General features: G+C 35.3%; 1 protein-coding gene and 1 long non-coding RNA gene across 2 annotated transcripts in view; one reads left to right on the top strand and one right to left on the bottom strand.

Annotated features, from left to right (window-relative positions):
• cdh16 (cadherin 16, KSP-cadherin) overlaps positions 1-22,862 on the top strand; it is an 80,662-nt gene that overhangs the window by 26,691 nt on the left and 31,109 nt on the right. The window contains exons 8-12 of the mRNA XM_073907209.1: positions 3,395-3,520; positions 5,393-5,543; positions 6,544-6,756; positions 8,482-8,558; positions 13,145-13,336. Coding sequence (XP_073763310.1) covers positions 3,395-3,520; positions 5,393-5,543; positions 6,544-6,756; positions 8,482-8,558; positions 13,145-13,336 — 759 coding nt within the window. The remainder of the gene's footprint in view (positions 1-3,394; positions 3,521-5,392; positions 5,544-6,543; positions 6,757-8,481; positions 8,559-13,144; positions 13,337-22,862) is intronic.
• Positions 16,629-20,937, bottom strand: LOC108190803 (uncharacterized). Its single transcript, NR_170232.1, has 3 exons — positions 20,849-20,937; positions 20,287-20,394; positions 16,629-18,503 (listed from the first exon to the last, which is right to left on the bottom strand). It is a non-coding gene; the product is annotated as an uncharacterized lncRNA (long non-coding RNA).

Below are 22,862 nucleotides of genomic sequence, written 5' to 3'. Positions count from 1 at the left end.
GAGACCACATGGGAAAACTAGGTAGCTGTTGAAAGTGGTGTTTGTGATGATGCCAGCGGGATGTGCTTACCCTGTGGTCTGTGTGAGTCCTAATGCCCCAGTATACCGAAGGGGACATTATACTGTCAGTAGCCGCGTTTCCACTATCGCACCTAAAGCGAGCGAGCCAGGACGAGCCAAGGCCAGTCGCGTTTCCACTGTCACTTCCGGGGCCTAATTGGGCCAAATCGGGGCTTTCTTGGGGCCAGCGGCCGGCCTTTTTCGGCCCGCCGAATACCTTGGGCCAAAGAGGGCCCGCCTGGGCTTCGGGGCGGAGTGAAAGGAGAGGCGGACACAGTTTTCCGATCGCACATGAGTACATGCGCGAAACACATAACAAATAAATAAATAAGGGAAAGAAAACATCTGGAACAAATTATAGGCTGGGGTCTTTTTGCGTATGATCGCCCCTATGTTTCTCTTTTAAATGTAAGGCTGTTGCATAAAAAAACAAAGTAGGTTTAATTTATAATTGACATTTCTTTGCTGCGTCCTCCTTGATGTTTCAATAACGCGTAATAGTTAATACACCATATTAAAGAAACAGCAGGCAGTAAAGGTTTTAGAGAGTTTTTGTCAAGTTTAAAAGGTGTTTTGTGCGCGTTTAGGTGCCTGTATGTGTGTGTGAGACCGAGGAAAAGAGCGCTCCCTTCATAGCTCTGTTGATGCTGCAAGCGCCTTTTTTCTTTTCTTTTTTATTGTTTTTATTTATTTTGGAGATAATACACATATATGAATACAACTGAAAGACATTAAACTTTACAAATTTCGTGTCCACTTTTGTAGGCTCAAAACAATAGTGTCATAACTAGATAAAATAGCCTAAGCTATATTGAAATAATTTAAAGAATTACAAATATCAGATATAATAAAATCACATTAAAAAAATAAACCAATATAAAACTAACAAAAGCTAGCTATAACAATTAGGTATTATATCAAACTGTTTTAAAGCCATAAACTTTCATTTTTCAAAAGCCTCTCTGAAAAAAAAGATTTTAGATATTTTCTAAAAACAAGAAACACCGGAGAATGTTTTAAATATTATTTATAAAGTATTTGGATATGATGATATTAATCAAATCACGCAAACAGCATTTTCGGGATTGAGTGAAAGCAGAAATTAGGCGACCTTTTTCTGTCTTCCAGCTGCGCAGCACTTTCTTGACGCATCGGGGAAAACTGCAAGTTCAAAATGTGTTCTGTGTCCTCAAACAAGTGTGTATGTTTTTATATGACGTGGTAAAATGAAAAAAGGAAATTTCAAATACACAAAGAGCTTTATTAGTGCATCGCTGCTGAGCGCATGCAATATAGGCTATATATTATTACATGCTGCTCTTATGTGCTGAAACACTTAACACTTTCCTTTACTTAAGATTTTATAACCAACATCTTTAAATAAAGGGAATCGCCTAACTTAGTGTCATAAAGCCTATAGTGAGCATTTGGGATGAATGTTGGACAGCGTCTGTCTAACTGAGGATGTTATAAAATACATTTTATATCGAGTTATTAACAGAGAATTTTATATAGGCCTATGTGGTGTTATATTATGGATGTGCGCTCCCTGCGCTGGGTCCCTCCGTTAGTGGCAAGACCACTGGATTTTGATGCCAACAGTCGGTCGGCAGGTAAATGAATATGATTAATGAGAACACACAGGCATGTGCGTATAGACATACATTGTACTGCTGTACAGTAACGTGTCATTTGTTTGTTTTGGTTGTCCTTATTTTAATAGTTTTGTGATGATGCGGTGTGCTTTATCTGCCTGATTCCCGCTGAAGTGGGCGGATTGAGTGACGTTTGATTCGGGGGATGTTCTGGGGGCGGGGTTTACTTGACGCGCTGCGAGCTACTAGCCCGACAGTGGAAACGCGACATGATTTCGGCCTCACTGCTCAACCTCCCGGGCGATTGGCCCGGCCTGCCCCGGTAAAAGCCCTGGCTCAACTGGCCTGATAGTGGAAATGCGGCTAGTGAGCAGTGTCATTTGAATAAGATGTTATACTGAGGCCCTGACTGTCGGTGCTCATTAATAACAATTTTTATAAAGATTAGGGGTGCAATCCTTGCCAAATTTCCTTCCCCGGCACTTACCTATCCACCAAGTCCTCCTCATCCTCTGAATTGGCTCTATCTCTGTTCTCTCCACTCCACCTGCAGCTGATGAGTACTCTGGTGCATTTGTCTTGAGGTTGTCATTGCATCATTTAGGTATAGTAGGGTATCACTTAGTATCACTTAGGTATTAAAATCCTGAATCTCTTCATTAAACTTTGAATTTGGCGTGAACCTGAAGTTGCTGAGACTTTTAATTCATTATGTTTATGTACTTTCAAATGAAATGGAATATTGATTGGGGGTGGGGCATTTTTTTGCACCCTCATAGCAAACTATTGGTAAGGGAGGGCATTGATATGCAGTTGCTATGGAAGCTCTAAGGTTGACATCAACAGAAGGAGCGCTACTCCAAAGGCAGAAGCAATTGGTCAGACTTACATTGAAGATAACCAAAATATTTTCCCCAATGAATTAACTTGCACAGGTTAATTATTCACCTTAATAACAATGTGAGCTAACGAAATAAACATTGTAAATTTTGATTTCTCGCGGACTTTAAACATGCCAAAGCTCCTTTCTCCTTATCACTATAATACATTTTCAGCATCCAGCTGTTAACACTCTCTCTTGTCAGTCCACAGCACTAAACATCAAAGGCACGGACAGACCCGTCCTAAGAGGATTCTATCATGTCTATCTAAAACAGGCCCCGCAAACTAAACAGATGACATCACCTTAGTTGGTGCTCACCAATTTTAGAACAGCGGGACGACACGCATTAATCTCTTCAAAGCTCTGCTCGCTTGTCGCTTCATAACAGTGCGGGCAGGTCATCTTTAGAGAGGGCCGCTGGTGTATACAAAGTGCTTGAGTTTGGAGAGCCATCTCCATAACAAACAGCTGGAGGGTGAGGTATTGAGGAGATACATATGTCCCCCTCGCTCGCCTTCTAACGGGCTCCACTCCTTCTTCGGTGCGTTTCCACACCCCTTCCAGAACCGTTTGCATCATTTGTGGCAGCGCAGTGGAAAATCCCTCCATGGCGAGGGCAGCTGGTTTGTTTTGGCAGATGCAGGCCTCACCGCACTTATCAGCAGTGCCTAAACATGCAGGGTTTTCCTCAAACACTGTATCTCATCGCTGTATAAATCTGACGTCCAAGCCATTTAGATTGTGCTCTCATTTTTGCCTTGTGAATATTGTATAATGAAATGGTTTAATATATGATGTAATGGTTTGCTCTGTCATTCAAACATGTTTTGGTTGTTTTGTTTATGTGTGTTCCCAGGTGAAGTGGAGCGGGAGTCCGGTTGAGTATAGTCTTGAGGGAGAGTTTCCAGAAATGCTCTTCACTATCAACAGAGAAGGGATCATTTACCTGAATGCTCCTCTGGACAGAGAAACACAAGACCAGGTGAAGAAAAAGCAAACTTCAGTCACACTCGTGTAGATTTACATACAGTACTAAAACTTGATTTCACAGTAAAGACTAGATTTAAGTGAAGTATGGGACATTTAAGTCATTTATTTGAATGTGTCTTAGAATAAAAAGCATTATGGGTGTTCATCTTGAGAAAAAAAGGCACTGAATAGTTTTACGAATAACCAGCGCAAGCTAGTTTACATTTAAACAACTCTGAATTTGTATTGTTAGATTTTCTTAACAAATAAATCTAATGTACAAATATATGGATATCTGTTACTTCTTTAAATAATAGCAAAATAGCAATGCTTTTACATTTTATATTGCTATTTTATTATTTTAATAAGGTGTACATTATGAAATCTCTTAGTAAAAACTTTAAACTGATCACACTTGTAGGGCCACTAGTTGTTCTTTCAAAACCTGACATCATGCTTTCATTGTAGTTACACATGCTTTCATTTCAGCTAATCATTGCTTAATAAAACAAGATCATTGTGATTTGTATTGAAAACAGTTGGTTTAATCATTAAAACACAAGAGTGAGATCTTTTTTTTTAACCTAATAATTTTAACAGTCAGTTCATTTAGTAGCAAACAAGCTGGTTTCAAATAACCATCGGTCCTGAATTAATGCTACTGTAAGACTGTATACACAGCCATCACAGCAAGTGTTAGACTTACAGCATGTTCAAACAAACTGACAAAGCTATATATTTTTATTAAATCTTAATACAAAATTATATAACTACTTATCAAGTCATTTACATATGTAAGCAAAAACATGCAGTAATTGTATTTCTTGACTGAAAGCTCTTGCAGCAGTTTGTAATTTACAAAAAATCTGACAACAATCAGATTTTGCCTTCGTTTATATTTATTTCTTTAATCAAGTATTCCGGCTAGGATCTTGAAGCTTTAGCTGAGCCCTCCACGCAAGCCTGTTTTGGCACACAGCACACCAAATCCTGACTACTTCATATAATCTTGTTCACTAGCTCATATAATCCTTAAGTATGATGCAAGTAAGTTACTGTTACAAGTCATGCTTGAGGAGTGTATTAACTAGTGAACTTGGATAAGAGACTTTTTTTCCCTCCTTATTCTCACCAAAATATAAATTCATCACAAATACAATAACAATTATGATGGCCAAGAAAGATGAAAATATGCTGCAAAAAAATAATAATAAAAAAAAAATTTGAGAAGACATCTTTATCAATTTGACAAAAGAGCCTCATGCAAATTCTCGTAACATAGGCAAATGCAGAAATGCACGACAAATACACCAGACAGTATGAAACAGAAATATGCTGGGGGTCATCAAAATGTGTTGTTGTAGATGTAAGAGGTGACATTTATGCATATTGTTGTTTTAATATTTTTAGGTCTAATAATATGACAAATTAACTCCCCTCTCAGATCTCCAACAGCACTTTTTGCGGTTCCTCAACATATTTCTATAGTGGTCTGTGCTTTGTGTTTTTGTATTTGCTTGTGTTGTGAGATTTTGCATGGATGTGTGCTACCAAACTTATAAAGATGTTTTGTTTTTTCAATTTGTCAGTGTTATATTATATATATTATAATTATTAATATTATTATTTATATATGTTTGTTCTTAGCTTGCACCACATTTGAGCTCTCTCAGCCACTGTCGGGCAGATTTACTGTCCAAAATCTGTAAAAATGTGAAGAGTTTTTAATTAAAAATCAACATTTTGCATTTTGTTATACTTTAGAATCCAGTTTAATCCTGTGTTTGAAAGCTGAACTTTCAGTGAGCATTGTTGTTTTCATAATGCAGTAAAAGACCCCAATGCAATTGACATACAGAATTGTTGCTGTTTTTCCCACTTTTAGTTTCACATTGACATAGTGGTGGAGAGGCCAGATGGCAGAGAGATTGCTAAGCCTGTGGAGCTGAGAGTGATGGTGGGCGACGCCAATGACAACAGACCCACTTTTCCACAGATGCAGTACCACACTGTGGTCAAAGAGCTGGCAACTAAAGGTCACACACACACACATTGAAATTTGTAGTTTACGAGGACTCTTTACAGGTCTAATGTATTGTATACAGTAAAATAGTAAAACTTACTACAGTATACCACCCTTACCCCTAAACCCAACCCTGAAAGAAAACTCAGCTAAGTGTGAATAAGACATAAGACTTTAAGTATTATTTTGGTCACACTTAATTTTGATGGTCCGTTTGTTACATTGCATCTACATGTCAACTAATTCTCATTAGATTATAAGTAGACTGTTAGGGTTGGGGTTAGGGTTAGTGTAAGTTGACATGAACTTGCAAAGTTTCTTATAGTCAGTTAATGTCTGTTGAAGGCGCATATCAACAAATATTAAGCAGACAGTCTACTAATACTCAATTGGACCATCAAAATAAAGTGTTACTATTATTTTTTCATGTGCATTGAATTACGAGGACACAAGGCATGTCACCATAAACCAGTTTAGTATAGTAGAATTAGCTCATAGCTCATACTCACTATAAACTGTATATATAATACTGTCTACATATATATATATATATATATATATATATATATATATATATATATATATATATATATATATATATATATATATATAAAACTGTATATAAAAAAACTATATAATACTGTCACTATAAACATTTCTGTCCTTGTAAACCACCAAAACCAGTATGCACACACAAACACAAAACAATCTTGTACAGATATCTTTATGGGGACTTCCAATAGACATAATGATGCTTATACTGTAAAAAATTCTATTCTATTCTCTTACACCTAAACCCTCACTTGAAACATTCTGCATTTTTATATTTTTTAAAATACATTCTGTGTGATTTATTAACCTTTTTTTCCTGACAGGGACCAAACAAATGTACCCACAAGGGTAAAATGTAGAGATATAGTGATACGTGTGGGGATATTTGGTCTTTATACAAAGCACACACCCATACACTAACAGTAGGTTCATGCAGTGGTGTGATCATCTTCTGCTTTCAGGTACAGAGATTCTGACTGTCCAAGCTGCCGATAATGACGATCCGAAAACAGACAACGTGCGTATATTTTATCGTCTGGTTGGCCAGATGCCCGAGACTCCCAGGAACTTGTTCCGTGTGGACCGGGACTCTGGAGTCATCACAGTGCAGGCAGACAGCATGGAGGGAACTGCTCCACAATACACACTCACCATCACGGCAGAGGACGCTAAAGGTCGACACAACACTGATCAATGCAAAACTACTCTACAAAAATCACTGTGTAATTAAAGCAGTGCGATTCCATGCATTAGTGTCTGATTAGTTGTCTGATTAGAAACACTTTCTTTTTAAATTTCAGATTGTGATGCTTAAACACCATTGTATATTACAATTAAGAGTAGTTACTGTATGCTGTATTTCAAGAAAATCTTATTTCATTCTTTCTACTTCAAAACGTCATGTGTAATTTAGTGTTAGTTTTTTTGCAGTTTCTTTTTTAAACAGTTTGCTAGAATGAGTTTGTTAAATATGTTGTAAAATTAACAGCATTACTTGCCTTTTTGATGCTATTAATACTGAAAAGTTTACAAGTACATTGTAAATTAACAATTGCAAATTAACACTAATAATTGTTCATTTAAAGTGCACTTGTAAATTTTACAGTATTACTGGCAATTGTTACAGTTTTACTGACAAAAATATGCTGTAGTTTTAGTTTCAAAGGGCACCTATGATGAAAATCAACTTTTGGGAGCTAATGGACAGAACTGTGTGTAGGTATAGTGTGCCAGTCATATTGGGGTGATAGAAACACAATAAGTTTTTTTTTTTTTTATTGACGTTAAAATAGGATCCAAACCCCTCCCATATTGAGACCAAGCGCAACTGAGCTCACCGATTGACATCATATCATCAGGACAGGACATGCGCAAAGCAACCGGGATTAAAAGATCTGTTGAGCTCGCTGTGATCCTCAATCGTCATCAAATGTGACAAAAAACGAGTTTTACAAGTTTAACACATTTTTTTAAAACACTGCATGTTTGCAATAAATTACAGTGATTTACTTCAGTTTTACTTCATCACTACAGATACATATCAGTACAATTATAAAGGAAGATGCTTCAATCCCAGTTTGTGAAAGTTAAATTAGGTTTATTTTGTACATTAACAGAACAGATATCCATACATTAGTTGATGTTACCATGTATCCCGTCGCATTTGCTGTGCAAAATCAGTGCGAAGTTAAACGCGTGTGCTGTGTGTGTGTGCATAAACTTTGTAAGGACATTGTGTGTGACTCATCATTGCAGAAAGACTTGAATTAACTCCACAACAAATACATCAAATAATCATTGGGAAAGTTCTTACTGTAGGATTTCTCACAAGCTTTACATGAGATCTACTTCCTTCATGTCTGTCATTGTGCTGTTTATCTGACACAGCCGAGGCAGAGATTGAAGCACACTCTGACAGGCACATGGGAATGGTGGGCGGTGAGTACAAGCATTAAATGTACAGTCAACAAAAACAGCTACAAAATGCTAAGAGCTGAAAATTACACAGTTCTGAAAGCTATAATAAATAATCTGATGGGTGTTTTGAGCTGAAACTTTACAGACACATTCTGGAGACACAAAAGATTCTCACAAAAATCTTGAAAAGGGGGTAAAATGGGTGCCCTTTAATTGGTAAAATGCAAGTAATACTGTCAAATTTACAGCTATTTTTAACGGTGTACACCATACTTTTATTGTAGTGTATTTATGTAGCAGCTACTCTAATGCCTCTTGTGTGTCAGACATCACAATACACCATGCAGGTTCTGATATGCTGCTAGCAAAGTGAGTTCTTGCTGTATGTTTTATATTGTAGCTCTCCTGATGATAATGGCAGTCATTAATGCTGCATTATTGTTGTAAATAGTTGATCAATATCTTCTCTATGTTGTTCTTAGGGTTGAACAGCTCCTGCACTGTCATCGTTAAAGTTTTGGATGAAAACAACAACCCACCGATTTTCTCCCATCTTGAGGTAAGAGCTGTGAGGAAAGTGTGAGTACTACTGCCACAGCCAAATCCCCCTGCAGCCCATGACCGGTTACTCACTGAAGCTAAGCAGGGCTGAGTCTTGTCAGTACCTGGATGGGCGACCATGAGAAAACTAGGTGGCTGTTGGAAGTTGTTTTAGTGAGACCAGTAGGGGGCTCTTAACCTGCGGTCTGTGTGAGTCCTAATGCCTCAGTAAAGAGAAGGGTACACTATTCTGTCAGTGAGTACCGTCTTTCGGATGAGACATTAAAACTGAAGTCCTGACTCTCTGAGGTCATTAAAATTGCCATGACCTCCCTCATGATTGTGAAGCATGATTAGATGTAAGGCCATACACGATAAATGTGCTATATAAATATTTATTACATTACAAAACTTTTCCTCTGTTTGATATTATTTTCAGTTTCGTGAATGAGATCAGTTACCTTCTGATACTTTTGATTATGCTGATTATGATGTTGTTGTTGTCTATCAACCTCTCTCTCACACACTCTCTCTTTAAGATACTCTCTCTCTCTTCTTATCTTTTTTTCTTTGACTATGTGTTTATCTTCAAGACTGTGCTCTAGAAAATGTGATTTACAGAGAGAGCGAGAGATGTGATAAAGAGCTTTCAGGGAGAATCCATGCTTTAATCTCGGGCTTATGGGTCTGTAATAATTTGGCTGGCAGTGTTTCTTTTTATAGCATTGTGCTCTTCAAATGGCCAGTGTTCACAGCTATAACTGGATGAGAGCAATTAAGACAGTTTATTTCTGCATGTCATCAGTAATGAGCTCAAGTCTCCTGATTGAAGTTAAATGCATTTGTACCTTAGTTTCATTGTGATGCGCATATTTAAAAAAAGCAAAACAACATTTCTAATTGCCAAGTTATGGATTTATTTTATTACATTCAAATTAACTCAAGCCTATCACTGTCAGTTAGCTGTACTGAATTTGTACAGCATGCATATTACAGACTGAACAGTACACATCAGAACAGTTTTTGATGTATGTTTGTTGATTGATTGATTGATTGATCGATTTTTTGGTTGGTAAATTAATTGATTGATTGATTGATTGATTGATTGGTTGGTTGGTTGATTAAATTAATTGAATGATCTTAATTCATCTTAATAAATAAAAACAATCTTTAAAAAATTATTTAATGTAATAATCGAGAATTAAGTTTGAATATATATTAGCACGATGTATTAAAATATGTATATGTTAAAATGTATCATATTTATTACATATATTATTATTATTGTTATTATTATTTTAACTAATTTATTTTAATTTAATTTTAATTTATTAATTAATTTATTTTTATTATTTATTTTAGTTTATTTTTATTTAATTTTCTTTTTTATTATTATTATAATTTGTATTTATATATTTATATTTATTTCTATATTTTTTTTAATTAGAGACTTTTAATATTACTTAAAATATTAGTTATCACCTTATAATCTTTAACATTATTTTCAATGTGTGTGTGTGTGTGTGTGTGTGTGTGTGTGTGTGTGTGTATATATATATATATTAGGGATGTAACGGTATCAGAATTTCACGGTACGGTAATACCTCGGTATCAATGTCACGGTACGGTATTTATTGAATCATTTACAGGAAAAAACAAAACTTATGAAAATACTCCAAAAAAGTGCCAAAAGTGTCAATGACATACAAATTAGCCATCTATCTGTAAGCTTTGAAACAGGAACTTCAATTTTAATAACAAAAAATTATTAAACCATGTAAAAAAATAAAGTTTCAATTTAGTATTGTTGAAAACTCATCACATTCAACATTTAATCACACTCAGCCCATCTACCCAGATGAGAGCTCTGCTAGTCGGACTTCTCATCAAGCATCTCCCGCTGGATCTAATCTCACTATATTTATTAAACGGGATATTTCATTTATCTTGTTGTGTTTATCTAACGACATATTCCCTGACTTTGGTCATTGGAATCTATTACTTGTTCTCAGGTAACGTGTTTTGGCTGAGCGCAAAGATAAGTTAATGATTAATGTAACCACGTACATTCTGTATATTGACTGATCGCTTGCCTTTATTTCCTATAATGTATAAACTTATTGTATGTTATACTTTTAAAATGGCCATTATCGATTCTTAAAACTGATACTCAGCAAAAGAGAGGCTGTGTTTCGTATTTTCACTGAAATTGAAAGGAGGCAGTGTTTTTATCGGCTCCGTTTTGTTATAAATATCCTCACAGTGAAAATGACGCTCATCTTATGCAGCACGACGCCTCAACATTTCTGCTGTCTAAGTTGCTAATATTAAAATGAAAATAGGCAGTTCCTTAAATCATGTTTACATTTTATTGTTGAGAAAGTGAAACAACGAAGCCAGGGTGATGTGAATGAAGTTATAAAGTACACTGTTCCCTTTGAAGATTTACCCGTGTCCTCGGTATAATCTGCTTTTCCATATCAAACTGAGAAGAAGAGACTGCAGCCTTGATCAAACTTGCGAAGTCTGAACTTACACGGAGAAGATGCAGGACTGAACTGTGTGTGTTAGGCTACTTAATATTGAGGAAAAGAGCCAATCAGAGAGGCGAATGTCGGCAGCCCCGCTTCCGTTTTCAGATGTACATGACAGTTTATAAGTATCACACACCAGACGCGCACATTCGAATGATATTTAACATGAAACTAATCAGATGGCGCTCTGTGGCGCGGCTGAAAAATGAACTGCGTCCTGAGCCGTCACCGGGCGCCGCCGGGCGCCGCCGACTTGCGGCGCCGGTGTGTGTATCCTGATAGAAACCTATGTTTAGAATTCTAAAATACATGGCGCTGCGTGGCACTGCGCGGCGCGCCGCCGAGCGCCGCTTCTGGTGTGCGACCTGCTTTAGAGTTTTCCAGCTCTTTTCATCCCCGCTTCTAGCAGCACACTCCATTTCCGCATTACTGGATCTGTAGCGACAACAGACCGCAAGGGATGATGGTCAAGCATGGGCTGATGGCAATTGTAGTTTTCGCTACATCCCGTTCGCTTCATTCGCCTGAGCAAATTTTCTCAGAAGACCTATAGTTTTACCGAGTCATGCGACTTCGGTAATATCGAAAAAAATTAATATTGCGGTATGACGGTATTTATAATACCGTTACATCCCTAATATATATATATATATATATATATATATATATATATATATATATATATATATATATATATATATATATATATACATATATATATATATGTATATATACGCTGATCTAAAAATACTATATTATATAAACTAAAAATACACACGGCTGTGACATTACTGTTCACATAACATGTCTGATTTACCTATTTTTAGCTGAATGTATTTTCCCGAGGTGATGTTCTAAATATGACCACATACTAAATTTGTAGCGTTGTCTATTTATGGTACATGAGCACATTTGCTTATGCAGAACAGCCCTGAGCGCATATCTGATGTCAACATCTTTGTTCATTGATGCGGCCAAGCTGAATTATAAACAGTGCCATGACCGCTGACAAAAATGATGAAAAGCGATGAGCAAAAGGAGAGCAGATACAGGATAAAGGCAGGCAGTGGCTCCTGGAAAATACCCTGCGTGTTCCTCCTACGTGTTGTGAATAATACAGGAGATGGACGTACGTGGGTGCAGCAGGAAAGACAGATGAGTTAAAAAGCAGTGCTAGCTTGAATTCAGAAGGTAGATCCAGTCTGAAAGAAAAAAGAAGACAGGCTCTGATTCTGGAAACTTCCATGAACATCGCTTGCTGTGCCCATTTCCTTTTCATTATGCATTCCTCAGTGTAGGTGACAGTGAAGTCGCTGTGATGTATTTGAAGCTCCTTTATTTACAGTAACGAACACCATTGTTTTTAAGATACTGCTTACATGCTGTTTTCCTGATTGACATTGTCATTCACACAAACTCTAGTTCCTTTCTTTGTCTTTTTTCTTATTTGAATACGCTATATTTCTTCATTTAAATGTGAAATGTGGGTTCTAACAAAATATTTTCAGTAACATTAAAAAGCTTGCTTGTAAGTCATTTGTAACATTAGTCTGTTAAAGATGAACTGACATTAACCCAAACGTTTTTTGTTTGTGTTTTGTTTTTTTGAGTCAATAAAAAATATATTAAAGTTTTTATTTGTGTAAATAAAAAAGAAACCTGATCAGCTTAGTTTTACCTCATTAAAATAAAGTAGCAAAAACATTTCTTCTAATGACTTTTGTCATCTTTTTATTTTATATAATTATTATTTTTGTAGAGAAAAAAAATGTAAAAGCAATGTGTACTGCTAATATTTTATTGCATGTAAACTGTAATTTTCCAGTAGACAGAGCTACCCTGTAAACTGAGATGTTTATATATATATATATATATATATATATATATATATATATATATATATATATATATATATATATATATATATATATATATATATATATATATATATATATATATATATATATATATTCTATCATAATATATATTCAAAAATACATAGGAACTATGTTAGACTTAATGTTCTCCATCTTCTAATTTTGAAAAAATATATATATTTCTGTTTCTGCAGTACGGCCCATTCCACCTGGCTGAGGACTCGTCGGTGGGAACCACAGTGACTGTTGTGTCTGCATGGGATGCGGATGAGTGGGGTGGAGACAGCTGGCAGGTGGACTACAGGCTTGAATCTGGGAATGAGGAGGAGGTTTTTACCCTACTGAATGACAGGCAGACTAATGAAGCTGCTCTCATCCTTGATAAGGTATTGGCTTGGCCTGACTACAGTCAGTCAATTAAAGTAAGTAGTATGCCAGTAATATTGGCACTCTTGGTAAATATGGGCAAATAAGGCTGTGAAAAATATTACTTGTAGTAGCACGAGAACATGAAGACAAATAAACAAAACTTGATTAACGTATAAACAAAAAGTTGCATTTGAAAAACTGCATGTATCTGCACATAAGATTTTTAGGACAGGATGAATTAAATAGATTCCAGATTTCAGAATAGTTGCCTCTCTGACAAAAATTGTCAGATACTTACAAACCATACAAAAATGGAGATCTTAATTCTTCAGCTTTAAGATGATTTCCCTAAAATTGACCGACTGGTTTTGTGGTCTATGGTTATATATTTAAATGCTGAAGATTAAACAACAGCAACCAATCACCTGTCCCATGTTGTAATTATCTTTTGTGTCCAGTAGAGTTTTATGAAATTTGGAGTAAGAAATTTAGTTTGGTTTCACAGCTTTTTTTGCTTATATTGTCCAGGAGTGCCAGTATTAGCAGAGGGCATTATATGCAGAGATAAACATCAAACCAAGATTCTTTTCAAAAGTGCTTTATGCAGTATAATTGTTGAGGAGAGGTGAAAGTGGGAAAAGAAAGATTTTATTGAACTGTTTTTTTTTTCACTATTTTAAGTGGGGGGATATTTAGTTATGCTTCTTGTTTACCAAGTTTATAATCTGGGATTTGATATTTATGTTCCATCAGAAAAGATCTAAACATGTCCAAGTGAGCCACATTCAGTTTTGTGAAGTGCTTACAGGATGGGACGAACATTGCAGATGCTCATCGTCAAATCACTAAAATGTGTGATTGTTCATGCACTTGAGTTACTATAATTATCTCAGTGTTTACCTTTGCTGAACAGTTTCATTTATACTTGCTGATATTTTTATAGGCACAGTTAAGTGCATGATGAGGTCGGAGTGTTAAGTTACCACTCAACCCGCACAGAGTTCAAACAGTAACTTTCAAGCAAAACATCTGGAATCAAAGGGGTTTTAAATCATGTATACTGTATGTTTAAAAGGCAAAAAAGGAGTTTCAAGCACATTAACGAGAGTGTAAATCTTCCACCGTATATTAAGTTGAAGTCAGAATTATTTGCCCCCCTTTTATTTATTTATTTTTTTTTTAAATAATCCTTAAATTATGTTAAACAGAGCAAGGAAATTTTCACAGTATGTCTGATAATATTTTTTTTCTTCTGAAGAGTCTTTTTTTGTTTCATTTTGGCTAGAATAAAAGCAGTTTTTAATTTTTTTAAATAGTTTTAAGTTTTATTATTAGCCCCTTTAAGCTATTTTTTTTTCCGATAGTAGATAAAAAACATTGTTATACAATAACTTGCCTAATTACCCTAACCTGCCTAGTTAACCTAATTAACCTAGTTAAGCTTTTAAATGTCACTTTAAGCTGTATAGAAGTGTCTTGAAAAATATGTAGTCTAATATTATTCAATGTCATCATGGCAAAGATAAAATAAATCAGTTATTAGAAATGAGTTATTAAAACTGTTATGTTTAAAAATGTGTTTAAAAAATCTCTCATTTAACAAAAAAATAAACAAATCAGTGAAAAAATAAACAGGGGGGCTAATAATTCAGGGGGGCTAGGGGCCAATAATTTAATGCAACAGTCATTAGTGTCATTTGCTCTGTTACATAATTTTAAATGTTGTCTTGTCAAACAAATATGACAACTGTACAAACAACTACATCATAATCTTTTTCTTTGTCAGGACAGTTTGACATCATCAAGACAACATAACTTGTCATAAATCTGTCATAAACATGAGGCCATTATTACTGTGTCATGAATTGTATAACAGGATTTGTATAGCAAATATTTTCTTGACCTCAACAATTTGAATATGTCATTATTCTTTTCAGCTTAGTCCCTTTATTAATCGGGTTCGCCACAGCGAATGAGCCACAAACTCATCCAGCATATGTTTTACACAGCGGATTCCCTTCCAGCTGCAACTCATACACTCTCATTCACACACATACACTATGGACAATTTTAGCTTACCTAATTCACCTATAGCACATGTCTTTGGACTTCTGGGTGAAACTGGAGCACCCGGAGGAAACCCACACAAACACGAGGAGAACATAGAAACTCCACACAGAAATGCTAACTGTCACAGTCGAGGCTCGAATCAGCCACCCTCTTGCTGTGAGGCGATATTGCTACCCACTGCGCCACCATGACGCCCCAAATTTGTCATTAACATGTCAATAAATATTAATGATGCTGTTATAGAATTATTGACAGAATATTTATTTTTTAGTTTTTAATGAGACATTTTAATGAAAAATTCATTTTGTTTCTCTGGAAAAAGTGATCTGAAAAATAAACATGACACATTAATTAATAATGACAGTCATGTTTATGACAGATTTATGACATGTTGTCTAGGTGAAGTCAAGCTGTCATGACAAAGAAACAGACAGCTTACAATGTATTTATGTCAAGCCATAACAAAGAAATGAAAAAATGTCATTTTGCTGAGTGAATAAAACTTAGGGTGCACTCACAATACACTATCTGAACTGTGCCTGGGTGCGTTTCCCGGTTCATTTGACAACTGTGGGTGCTCCAAATTGGGCCCAGGCGTGGTTCAGTCAGTCGGCCCTGGCCCAGTTGTAAGAGGTGTGCCAGAGTGCAGTTTGGTTGGGCTTGACGCTGTATGCTTGTATTGTGAGCACAAAGAGACGTCACTTTTAAGGGACTATTTCATGTGAGTGTATTATTCATTCTTACTGTCCAATGAACGCAAACTGTCATAGTTTAATAAACATGCAATTCCCTCGCTCCACATCAGCTGCACCTTCAGCAAACCTCCTAATACCTGCAGCACAAGGACTTTTCTGATCATTTATGAGCGTCAAAAGTTGTGAATCTGTTCTGCTAAATATTTTTCTGCGTGTCACTGCATCCCAAACGGCTAAAAATAATACAGAACAATATAACTAAAGCAATGTCCACTTAGCTGAGAGAGGGCGCTTCTCTTCCTGTTAAACTGAAAAGTCGCATCATCGATGACATAGGCGTGCTCTGGCTCTGAAGTAAAATGCAATGTGAGTGCAGGCCGTCGAGGGAGAGGGGAGGGGGGACAACCATGCTTTGGCATGGTTCAAGGCAACTGTTCCTGTGTGAGTACACACTCACTGATAGTTGTCATAAGCATGCATAAAGTCTCCTTACTATTCATGGTATCTTATTAATACAACTTGTTTGAAACATTGAAATAGTCACTTTTCTTTCATATGCTTTTTGTGTAAATCACATTTAATATGATACAACAACACAATGGGACTGGTCTTATCTTTAACCCATATACTGTTCAAGTGAAAGAAAGGAATTTGCATCTGTTTGAATCACAAATACATTCAGGCCTAGTTATTTCCTTGCAAATGTCGCTTTTTTTGCTCTAACACATTGTCATATGTTTATTTTCAGTTAAGTCAAGTGTTATAGATATTCTTTGTGGCTATTTTATTAAAACAAACAGTTACGTCATTCTTTAACAGGCGGCATCGGGCTAGGGCTCAAGGCCTGATCCTCACTGTGACCTACATTCCCTTCAGGTGATGCAGTTGTTCCACCGCAGGATCAGCACAAGGGCATGATTAGTGTCAATGATTCCCCTGACTCTGTGCACCCTTTATGTCACAAGCAACCAGCTTGATTCATTTCTGACATCTTTTATTCATGTTCTAGTAGCTTTTCTTCACACTGCAAGCTGTGAGGTGATGACATTTCAACAGAGGGGGAAATCTGATATCTACCAATAATATCTTGCAAATGAGACATTTGATTTCCATTGTGTTTATCTGTGTTCTTGTTTACTCTGCAAATCTCTCTTGGTTGTTGTTCCGGATTAGCAATTGAATTGTATTCTTAATTAGAAGGCACTAATTACAGTATGTCACGTTTGCAGCCTAGACAATCAATGCTGGAGACCATATGCGATCCATATTTCTTAAATAGAAAGCCTGTTTTGGGGTAAACAAGAGTTAGATACACAATTTCCTGTTGCCTTGAAAACTTTTAAAGCAATGGGTCGATGTTTTCACAAAAAAAAATTGGGAGGTAAAAAGTCTGTTTGTTTTTATACAGTGATTGGCTGAGGATTTGAGAATGGCTCATTTTTGTCCATCATGACAGGTGTACTGCACACACTTATGAATGTTTAGGAAAGGAAACTCTAAATTTTATGAGGAGCATTGTGTAACACTTTTAGAAATCCATTGCAGAGAGCAGCAGAGAGTATGCGATGGCTCAAAAAAAGGGAAGATAACAAGAACTGGCATATGTTAAATGTAAACTTAATCATAAACAAACGTATGCAAAGCCCTCAATGCATTACTGGTTCATTAACATACACAAAACAACTTTTTCAGACCTGATTCTTGCTCCTCTTTTTCTGTTATCACTCCTAAAGTGAAAGGTAAGCAGTCAGTCAAGCTTACATTACGATTTCCACTTTAATAATAAAAAAAGATAGGTCAAACCAGATTAATGTATCCTTTCTGGAGTAAATGGCATGCTTTTCTATAGATTTATAAAATAGGGTGCCACCGTCTTGGAATATCGACATATCTTTAATCATGGTTGGTTCCATTATCTAGGTTGAACAGATACAGTAGTAGTAATGGACTGACCATGGAGTCTGAGAAAACAAATTTAACCTGATGCGTGGAATCACTGATGCAGTTCTCTGAACACCAAATAAATACAACAAAACAAACTAACACTGTCTATTATTTGTAATTGAATATGTAGCTAATATACAAAAATTTAGGATATGGACATATCTGGTGGACAGCGAGGTGGCGCAGAGGGTAGTGCTGTCGCCTCACAGCATGAAGGTCACTGGTTCGAGCCTCAGCTGGGTTAGTTGCCATTTCTGTGTGGAGTTTGAATGTTCTCAACGTGTTGGCGTGGTTTTCCTCCGGATGCTCCGGTTTCCCCTCCAAAAACATGCGCTATTGTCTAATTGGGTAAGCTAAATTGTCTGTAGTGTATGTATGTGAATAAGAGTGTATGGGTGTTTCCCAGTGATGGGTTGCAGCTGGAAGGGAATCATCTGCGTAGAACACATGCTGGATAAATTGATGGTTCATTCCGCTGTGGAATAAAAGAACTAAGCTGAAATGAAAATGAATGAATGAGATATCTGGTCAGTTTGCTCAGTAACTCACTTGGTACCATCTTGTACTTGTGATGCCCCAGGTGAAAAAAAAAATATAATTAAATGCAATTAAAATACACTTAAATACCCGCAAATACATTTTTAGTACATTGTTATTTTTTGTGTTAAATACAAGTTTGATGGTTTTACACTATAAATATACTAATTAAAGTATGTTTATACTTCAGTAGGACTTTAGTACACTTGACAAAAGTATACTAAATACCAGTAATACTTAAATACATTTTTAGTACTACAATAAAGTACACTACAGAAAAAAACATCCAAAATGGTTTTATTAGTGTGTTTTTCTAAAGTGTGTTTTAAATGCTTTAAACATTAGTTGATTTTTAGTACACTGTTTACATACTAATACTAAGTTTAAAATAAGTTAATATATAAAAAATCTATTAGTAATGTATTGTAGTGGAAGTACATTTTCCCAAAAGTTGTATTTAAGTACACTTAATATGAATGCATTATTATCACTAACACTTAAATTGATTTTGAGTGTGGTCATTTTAAGTTTATATTAAATTGACTTTATTAAAAATCCATTACTAATGTTTTGTAGTAGAAGTACATTTTCCCAAAAGTTGTACTTAAGTACACTTAATGTGAATGCAATATTATCACTTACACTTAAATTGATTTTGAGTGTGGTAATCTTACCAAAACATTATTGTCTTAAAGTATGTGTGTGTTGTAGGTCAAGGAATGATCAGGAAAGCCAAGAATGGGCATGCAGAAGGGATGATATGTTTGAGTATCTAGTGTAGTCAATAATATGATAATCTAAGGAAACATATGTTTTACATTGCATACTCTAAAATTGTTCTGGACTGTTTATCCTTCTACTTAATTATTTTTTGTCTAACCAATTACGTGAGGATGTCTAAACAATCCAATGACATAGGTTTGTTGACTGTGTTAGCATAAATATAACTGTATTCTGAATTAAGGAAGGATTATACTTTAAATTAGTCATAAATGTATTTAAATGTTTAAAATTAGGGTTTAAGTGTATTTCTAGTTGTAACTAAATATATATTTTTTAAAATACAGATATAGTATGTTAAAAACACATTTTAGTTCAATTTCATGGTGTCTCAAAATAGCACAGTTGAGTACACTTAGATGGTATTAACTTTATCTTAACATATACTTAATACTATCTTTTAGAACATTAAGTACAAAATTAGTGTGTGAAAATAGAGCACTTAGTACTAAAAAAAGTATAATTAGTGTACTTAAAGTGTATTTTAGCACACTGCTTTCACATTTTGTATATTCTTTTAATATATTACTTTTATGCTTTAAGTTATTCTTAAATATATTTCTAAATTTTTAAAAGTAGGGTTCAAGTGTATTTCTAGTTGTAATTAAATATATATTTTTAAATGCAGATATAGTATGTTAAAAGCACATTTTAGTTCAATTTCAGGGTGTCTCAAAATAGCACAGTTGAGTACACTTAGATGGTATTAAGTTTATCTTAACATATTAATACTATCTTTTAGTACATTAAGTACAAAATTAGTGTGCGAAAATAGAGCACTTTTAGTACTGAAAAGTGTACCAAGTATACTTAAATAAAGTGCATTTTAGTACACTTTTTTTTTTTTTACCTGGGGCAGAACACTGCTTCCCTAAACACAATCAGTAGTGTTTTCAGAAGCGAGTGTGAGAGAAATATGTACTACGTACACCTCGTTTTACCTTATTTTTTCATTTATATTCTCTGTTTAGGGGAAATGTGCTTCAGGTTTAGGTCAGTGGTTCGCTGGTCTTGATGATCTGCTGGATGTGTACAAGAAGGACATATATCTGAAACATACAACAAAAAATGTATAAAAAGTAACATTTCAGATTCACTAATGGAAAAAACATATATATAGGAAGTACCCTCAATTGTCATTTGCAACAAAACGTACTCAGAGCAATGTATTTTATTCATTCATTTATTCATTTCTGGCTCAATTTTTTTTTTTTCTATTTATTCATTATTACTTTTATTAATATGGGGTCGCCACAGCGGGATGAACCACCAAATTATATTCATATTGTGATAAAGTCGCATTAACTGTCACCGTTGGGAAAGTAGCACTGGCAGTTACACACACACACATTCTCACGCACACACATACTTGCAAACACACACACAGACAGACAGACGCGCTGACAAGTAGACATACTCACAGACCCACATGGACATATTTTATAAATCCACTCTCCGCAATGCATAAGTCATTCATAGGCATTTTATACAACTCCACTTCACCTGTTGTGTTGTCTTTTCCGTTTGGTGTTTGTCTGTGTATGGGTAGTCAGGCTTCCGGTCGCGATCGGTCAAACCGAGCAAATTGGAAATGCCGGTAGAAGAATGCATGGGATTGTGTGCGCATGCACACTGCGATCGGAAGCTGACGAAACCATTATGTTTGTGAATAGGTGTTTTTTGTTTATGAAGTGTGTATTATGTAGTTATTTATATTTGGAAAGTTTATATTTTGTTTTCAATTATATATTAGGGATTGATTGTCTTTATGTGTTCAATGTGAAGTGTGGATTATGTTAAGTTTTTTAATGTTTGTGTATTTGTCAAATTTAATGCTTACCTTTGAATGGCATAGCCCACAATCGGGCGGGAGTTTAGGCTATATAAGTCAGAGCCAAACTCTCATACAACGCTTGGTTACCAAGTCAATGCAAGAGTGCTACTGTGGTGTGAATATCTTGTGGATACATGTTATCGTTATTATTACTTGGCTGGGCTGCCCAGGTATATTAACCGCCACCCATATATTAAGTAACACTTTTTTTTTTTTTTTTTTTTAACTATTAATAACATCTTTTTACACTTTTTGTATCCTCTCAAAAAAACAAACATCCACAATCAATTATGTAGTAGAAAATCTTCTCTCATTCACCAGTTTCATTCTGTGCCTGGGAGACCTGTCAACAATTGTGCAGTTTCACATGATCCTTAGACCCGCAGAGACGTGAATTTTTGGGACTTAAAAACTTAAACGGTTCGGATTTCAAAATCTTCTAAAACAGTAGTTCTCAAACATTTTTCTTCAAGTACCACCTTAGAAAAAAAATGTTTCTCCAAGTATAACCAAAATGAGCAGTGTTGAAATACAGTAGCAAAGAAGGCCCAGTAAAGCAGCTACAGCTCTGCACAGTTAAAAAACCTGACAGATTACCTCAGAAATTTAGGCTATATATCACATATGGCATATTATATACATCATTTTTAATCCATTTTGAAATATATGTAGCATGTACATGACACATTTCATTCCTCCGTGTACCATTAGAAGGAAGCCTGCGTACCACTAATGGTACACGTACCACAGTTTGAGAACCACTGTTCTAAAATGTCCGGAATTCAACGTTTGCTTTCGCTTTCTAAAGCTTGTATGAATGTTTGCATTACTCTTTTATGAAAGACTACTTTCTGCCTGGTTTCACAGCTGACAGCGCACAAACAGCTGTGATACAGAGAGAAAAAAGTTAATAATAATCGATTAATTATTCTAAACTACTCAGAAAAACTTTACTATACACTGTCAGTAAAAGGTACATATTTGTACCGGAAGGGTCCAAAATAGTACCTCAAAGGTACTTTTTTAGGTACATTTGGGCTCTTATATATACCTATGAGGTTCTACTGTGGACATTTTGGGTACAAATATGTGTATTTTGAAAAGGTACTGCACCAATGACAGCTCCTGTACCTTTGTTTTTGAGTGTACATTCGAAGAGGACAAAATGAAATCTAAACCGGCTGCAAAATATATGTACACCAATAGTAATGGTTAATCTACACATTTGCCTTAAAAATCTACTTGTTTTGATCTTACAATTATGATAATTTATTTAGAGATATTGTCTGATTTTATTCCTTTTTCTGTCATTTATTTCTCATTTGCTAATTATTTTATTGCTTTGATGATGTTGATATATTATATAGGCTATTTTATATACATATCTAAAACGCTTTGGCATTCAAGTTTGCTTTGAAATTGAAAGAGAGAAAGAAGTGGATTTTCCCTGTCAGTATAGGTCAGTATTGCTCCTGAATAGCATAAATCTACTTCTTTAAGTCTTTTTTTTTTACTTTTAAGCCATTAAAAAGAACCATTATAATAACATGTCATAATAAATACAATAATTATTAAGAATAAAATTATGTTTTGTTTTGTTGCATATAGTTTACTATTTATGTGATGTGGGTAAATGGTGTTTTAATCCAGCTACCACCACAAGTATACTTCAAACCTGTAGGA

The sequence above is a fragment of the Danio rerio genome, chromosome 7, assembly GCF_049306965.1.
Source record: "Danio rerio strain Tuebingen ecotype United States chromosome 7, GRCz12tu, whole genome shotgun sequence".
Classification (NCBI taxonomy): domain Eukaryota; kingdom Metazoa; phylum Chordata; class Actinopteri; order Cypriniformes; family Danionidae; genus Danio; species Danio rerio.
Note: the sequence above shows the minus strand (reverse complement) of the source record. Positions and strands in the feature narration are given on the sequence as shown.